Source organism: Perissodus microlepis, chromosome 11 (genome assembly GCF_051167445.1).
Source record: "Perissodus microlepis isolate ML-2025 ecotype Zambia chromosome 11, ASM5116744v1, whole genome shotgun sequence".
Lineage (NCBI taxonomy): Eukaryota > Metazoa > Chordata > Actinopteri > Cichliformes > Cichlidae > Perissodus > Perissodus microlepis.
Genome location: NC_140471.1, coordinates 33725505 through 33732496, shown reverse-complemented (window position 1 = coordinate 33732496; position 6992 = coordinate 33725505). Strand labels below are relative to the sequence as shown.

Below are 6992 nucleotides of genomic sequence, written 5' to 3'. Positions count from 1 at the left end.
AAAGGAGGGTGGCGGTGCGCTAAAAGCCAGCGGAAGCAGCGCGCCCGGTGACAGGGGCCAATTAAGTAGCCAATTAGTGAGTTTAGCCGCCTCATTAATTGGTTTCAAACACGAAGGGACCGGACAAGTTTAGGAAACCGGTGGGAAAAGTTTTCAGCAGTAGAAGCAGAGCAGGAAGATTAAACTGTTGCTTTTCAGTGCTGATTTCTAGCCGCTGCCCTGCTAAAATGAACTGAATTTTGTGTTATCGTTCTTTCTGTTTTACTCAAGAATTTTGGGATAACATTAAACATTATTTAGAAAATACTACAATGGGATCCCAGTAGATTTAAAGCATATATGAACTCACTGACTTGCAACACAACGTCACAGAGAATTACTTCCCATATAAACCAGATCTTACAATTTTATCTAAAAAATAAACTCCAAAGGCGACAAATATCCAGAGGGCCATCTCCTCTGGGCTGTGATGTCTGATGGCTCACAAAAGAAAGAAAAAAAAAACATGAACAAATGCACAGTGTCCCTAATTGCACCAGTTCCAGTCATACATCCAATGCAGGCTGCTTCATTGAGTTCAGTCTTGAATGAACCATGCACGTTGTTGAGTATGTATGGTTACTGAAAACCTATTAACCGCTTCAGAAAAAGCAAACATCGGGGGGGAAGCTGCTTCCAGAGAGTCACAGACACGTTATTAAATTGTAAACAATGCTAAATCACACCGGGATTTAGATTACTCTTACAGTTAAATTGCTTTAGTCGAACGGCGTGTTTTGCTGCTTTTGGCTGCAGGCTCATCCATCAAATCCAAGGTTGTGTTTGTTTGTTTTTCTTTTCTTTTCTTGTTTATGTCTTGCACATTACTCACACCAGTCGAGCGTGTGGTAACACCGCCGTGCGGTTCAAAATGGCCCCTGGCAGATTAAAAAAAGAAAATAAAAGAAAGAAAGAGAGAAAGCGTAAAGTGTCATTTTCCAAATGTGGCCGCTGGGTGGCGAACAAACACCAGAACAGGAACTCTACTGAATCAGGCCTGTCAGTCTCATAGACTCGCAGGATCAGAGTGAAGTTCGAGAAAAGCCCCAGAGGTGTGATGTTGATGATATGAGTAGGATAATAAGAAAGGAAGATATTTAAAGTCCTCATGGCTCGTGGAATCTGTAATGTCGAGTCTTCACAGGTTCTAAGACAAAAAAAAAAGAAAAAAAAAGAAGCTGAAACATTGACATCATGGGTTTTTATTGCATGTGATGGGTGTGTTGTTTCTCAAGTTCCTTTCCGTGTCACAATTTAAAATGCATTTTCCATTACAGTCACACAGTAGCTGTTGAAATCTGAATGGTAGCATGGCCTACGTTTTACAGATGAAACCATTCATCCTTGAAGGAGCAGAGAAGGCAAATACTAACATTTAACACTACAGCAATGCACTAAAAACAGCATTAGATAATTGCTTAAAATATGAAGCTAAATCTAAAAGTGTCTAGATTAAATGTCATGGGCCTGGGGGTGGGTCTGTGGGGTTTGGGTGAATACCGATCAGCAGATGAGTTCAGTTGTGAGAACAGGTGTGTTTCTGGGATTTCTCAGTGGGGTGGCACAGGAGTGACCAACAAATAGTGAGGGATTTTTCTTTAAAAAAAAATATATCAAATCAGTTATATGAGTTAAATGACTCATATTGATCTTAATTTGCAGTCCTTGTGAATGCATTACAAGATGTGACTGCCCTATGACAATGTGGCACACATAAGCACAAGATGCATGGTGATGGCACTAACAACGGTCTGGGTACAACTGTAAGGGTGATTTATTCTACTTATCAGTGGTAAAAATAAAGAGCAATATCTCTCCCGTTCTTTGAGCTCAGGTTTGTAAGGTAAAGACTGTTTCATGCATGTGTGTGTGTTGACTTTTCAAAAATGAAGAATGTATTGTTGAAAAAGTGCCACAAGTAGCCCAGATTATGCCCAAGAGTGTCTGCTGTCTAGGTTTGCATTGTGAATATGGATGTGCAAATATCCTTAAGGGTATATTAGTCTTAAAGGGGCAATCTGAATTTTTCTAAACATTAAGCTACACCTACCAGTCATGTGGGTCAATCTGTGAAAAGTCTTGCGTACTGCAGAGAGAGCCTGCATTAAAATCTGAGGGTTCAAGTTTAAGCTGCTTCAGTAGCCTAACGTGGATTTATGAAGTCTGGTGATACAGAAGATAGGTCAGAGGTCAGGTTTACTTTTAGGTGTATGTGTTTAATAGGGACTGCTTTATAATTGTTATTGTAATATATAGGTTTATCAAAGTATCAAAGCCAATTTAATGGGGCCTGTTTTTCTGCAGTCAGCGTTCGTTTAGATGAAGTGAAGATTTTATGGATGTAAAGACTTTCAAAAATGAGGGAAAATGCGCGTGTGTTTGCGTGTGGTTGTGCGTACACGTGCTCGTGCGCGGTCACGCTGTCTGCCTGCTGGTCCTTGAAGTAACATTTCCCCGGAGGTGACGCGTACGGCGGTTGCGGTGTGTACCTATCCACACGGTGGGAACTGCCCGGAGAGACGGATATGTTGCCAAAGCAGTGAATGCACAACGTACAGGAACTGCGACGTTAGAGCAAGAGAGAGGCGGAGAGAGAGGGAGGGGAGGTAGGGAGGGAGGGAGGGAGTTTGCAGACAGACCAAAGTGCGCTATCAGCTGCTGAAAGCTGGACAGACGAACAGTGTGGAGAGACCGATAGAGGGGCGAGAGAGGGTGGGGGGGCGAGGCGGAGGATGGAGACTCCCTCGTCGTTGTCGGCGGTGACGGTGGTACAGATGGGTGCGACTCTCCTCAGCTGAGCCGGCCACCGATCCAGTTGCCCCGGCGGTCATCCAATGCAGTCTGGATCGAGCTGACCGCGGTTGGATAGCGCACATCCTGCGAATGAGACTTCGCTATCAGTAAGTTGAATTGTAGCTTCCTTCATTTATCTTCCTCTATTTGCTTAATTTTTATAGCCTAGCTCTTAATTTTTACGGCCTTCGTGTCCCTGAGTGATTCGCAGCAGGAAGCAAATGTCATCATCTGTCACTCTGCTGTGTTTAAATACACGCGTCAAACTTTTACAGCCCTCACAGTTTCGAGCTCCATTCTCGTCTTCCAGCCCACATCGAGACTGAAGCTGTCATTAGGACTGTACATTGCTGTAGCACCACCCCACGGCTACATTTATTAAACAGAAAATAGGCACTATGGGGTGTGACTTACTGTAGCCTAGTTACTGCGTTATATGTGTGTACACCTCAGTCATATGTGGGTGTTTGCTTTGGTCAGGCCAGTGAATAGCAGCCTTTCAGACTTCTGCATAACCGTTGGTCAGCGAGATCATATGCTGCACTGGTAATGCTTTGTTTCCCCTGCAGGCCTGCTCCCCTTTCCTCTCTTGGTACAAACTTGCTTTCTTGAGCAAGACTATAATGAACCATCACAAACCCGCAGTAAAGACAGAGACACATTATGCAAGAGAAAGTTTAGGGTTACACAAATTGTGAAGAACCAATACAAAATGAGTGGAAACAAGGGAGTGCCATTAATGCATTTTTAGACCACACACTTTTTACATGCTCGTTCTGATCCAGAGCTGCCTGAACAATCAGATGGGTCATGTGCCTTGCTCAAAGGTCATCTGAACATGCTAGCAGGGCAGACTCTGCTGTTCTGTTGCTGGTCACATCACAGCCATTCTGTATCATTTGCTCCTGGTAAAAGTAAGAAGAAACTGTGACACACGCAACATTTATTAATACGCCAAACTGCACAACTGAGCACCTTAGCATGTTTTTTAATAAAGATTCTTCAGGTTAACATAACTGTTTATGTGTCTGTGGTTGACATTTCCATCACCCTCATATCACTCATATACCCGCCAACTGTCTCGCTCAACACCTCTTTTCCTGTAACAGTGTTTACTTGATGTTTATCTTCAGGGCAATCTAAATACCAAAGAGGGGAAAGGGAAATGGAAGGAGGGGTTGCTATGCAAATCCAGACCTGCTGTAGGGCACAGTCAGTGTGTTAAGCAAATCAACTCCAGGATACCATTTAGAGTGTTGCTTTTGTTTAAAATGCAGTTTAAAGGTTATCTTAAAGTTTTTAAAGCTATAACTGATAGTTTGTCCAATGTGGAGCTCTAACATGTGAAAGTATTCACAGGTGATGGAACAAGGCACATAAACGAGGCACACACGAGCGTGGCTATACGTCGTAAAGTTACAGTTAGTTTATTTACTGGAAATGACTGATGATTACTTCTTCAAACCTTAAGTACAAAATCCAGCTGCCCAGTGGTCACACATTTAGGGACATCACTCTGAACACTGTTACAGCCTTTCCTCATTTTATGAAACAAACTAATTATTAAGAATCTAACTGGAAAATAGAAACATTTAGACTTCTCACATTTGTTATCTAACTGTCTAAGATAAGACATTAAAAAGCATCAAAATAAAGAAAATACAAGTTAGTTTTTGAGAAGAAAAATCGAATTCAAGATAAAAAAAAAAAAAGCTTTAAAGCTCTGAGAAAAAAGTACTGTGCAGTGCAGGAATAAAGAGTCAAGTTTTAAGCTTTGATCTAAAACCTAGAAAGTTGGAGTGAGTGTCTGTGTTTCTGACAGTTTGTTTCAGATTTGTAGTGCTTAAAAGGAAAACATTGCTTTTCTATAATGAGTTTGGACATGTTAAATGAGTCAGTTGTAGAAATTTAAGTTAGTTTCTGGCTGCTGGCCTGATGTGATCCACTTTTATTGCCTTAGCCACAGCTTTAGCACCACTGTCTGATACTAATGTAATTTTATACTTTTATGTTATAAGGAAATGAACATGTGAGTACTTAATTCATTCCAACAGCTTCTTAAGAAATATCTAAAACATTTCTTATGTGTCTCTTATCTGCAGCAGCTGGCACCATGCTACCCCGTAACATACGTACAGGTGGTTTTAACCTGCCAGGGGTGGAATCAGACAATGTGCCCCTCGTTGGCTATCGACCTTTATCACCTGACAGAGGAACCATAAGTGGCCACTCAGGGAGGAGAGCCGCTGACGCTGAAGTGCAAAGTTCGCAGGTGAATGGTTTTTACTTTGCCTCAAAATGGATGGATGGGTGTTTTATATCTGTATATTGGTGTTCCCAACAATCACAGAAAAATATGTAAGTTTATTCAGTGTAATGTTACCTTTCTTGGCTACCCGTCTCTCCCGCCAACGACCTCATATTGTTACTATGGCTTATTTGTATTGTAATCTTAAAATGTTACAACAACTTTCAAAATGTTCACAATGTGTTCTGACCATCGATAAAGGCGCTAGCTACAACTAAATTTAGCTAATAGTAGTATCTGGCTAAATGGATAGCTTATTCATCTAATGGATAATACAGCAGTTAATGCTGTAAGCTAATGCTATTTCCTGCTATTTTATTAGAAAGACGTTGTATGTTTGTGGCTTAAAGAAATGTGTGAGATTAAGTCAGATGTGGCCCACTGCGCAATTGCAGCACAAGCAATGGGAGCAGCCCATTCCTTCATTTGTATTACTGACACTGCATTGCCCAATCTAATCTCTTAACAAGACTGGCCCCTCCCCTACTTTCGTTGTGCACTCACATTTCATGTGGAAGAAATGTCGAAGGTGCTACTGAAAAGCTGACAGAATAAAAAGAAACTAATAATAAATGCAGAAAAATCTGTCAAATTAACCAACATGTTAGCTGTTGCTGCAGTTGGACCGTGAACAGTAGGACCAGCAGCATCTAGTAACAGCTAGTAACCACACCTCACAGTCACAGGAGGCTACTGCTTCTAGCACCAGCTATGGAGAAGTGAGGAAGAGACGAGGAAGATACAATTATTGTGGTAAGAAACTAGATGGAGGACAGTAATTAGGAAGCGAGAGATTTAAGGATTCAGGTAAAATGAATAGGTGCTTTTACCATGAGCCACTGCTAATAGCAAAAGTGTGGCTTTTAATATTGTTACCCAACAAACAACTGATTAAAACCTGCTTCAATATCTAAAATCAAACAAAATTAAATAAAATATAAACGTACATTGGCGTTTCCAACAAATACAGAAAAATATGTTTTTTTTAACATAATCTTACTTTTCTCGGCTACCTGTCTGTGCCGCCATTGACCTGACATCTTTACTATGGCTTCTTTTGTTGTAATCTTATAATGTTTCAACAACTTTGAACAAGTTCACAATGTGTTCTGACCATTGAAAAAGGCGCCAGCTACAACTACATTTACTGAATATCATAAACTCGCTAAATGGATAGCTGATTCATAATAATATAACAATTAGTGCTGTGCAAGCTAATGCTGTTTCATGTATATGCATTTTACATATATATATAGATACAGTGATCAGTGTGGGTTGCCTGGACCAAATATTCCAGGGCTGATTTTTTGTCCCAGTCCAACCCTGATCTGAAATGACTGTGAAGACAACAGCTCCCATGATTTTTCATAGAAAATTGCTACTTTCGGACTTTTGGTTAAATAGAGGATAGTCACAAAATAGTACAGAATAAAGTGGGCCTTTCTAGCTCTCGCCCATAATTGTAACAGTTATGGGCTAAAATGTTGGGTTTTTTTTTTTAGCTGTTTTCAATTAGTTTATGAACAAAACAACAGATGTTGTTTGATTCTTAGATTTTATAAAGTTTTATTACTGTATTAATTTACCTCTCTGTAACTATTAGTATTGCCACAGAACCACAAGCCACTTGACAACATTCGCTGACCACTAGAAGGAAATCGATTTCAAACCACAACCAGGTCCTTCTTTTATATGCACGTTTCTTTTTTAAGTTACTATTCTTGTGTAATCTGCAGGACTAACTATTTAGAAATTTGTCATAAAGAGGAGAATTCTTTAATTCCATCTATCCATTTTCTTAACCTTTTCTAAGTCAGCATCAAGGGAGACGGGCTCTTGAGCATATCCCAGC

At 40.5% G+C, this 6992-nt stretch overlaps 1 protein-coding gene across 1 annotated transcript in view; it reads left to right on the top strand.

The window, feature by feature from the left end:
* The first annotated feature begins 2684 nt into the window (after positions 1 to 2684).
* The window catches only part of rgl2 (ral guanine nucleotide dissociation stimulator-like 2), a 32342-nt gene continuing 28034 nt past the window's right edge, over positions 2685 to 6992 (top strand). Inside the window, exons 1-2 of the mRNA XM_084944315.1 lie at positions 2685 to 2939; positions 4935 to 5104. Coding sequence (XP_084800441.1) covers positions 4946 to 5104 — 159 coding nt within the window. The 5' untranslated portion in view covers positions 2685 to 2939; positions 4935 to 4945. The remainder of the gene's footprint in view (positions 2940 to 4934; positions 5105 to 6992) is intronic.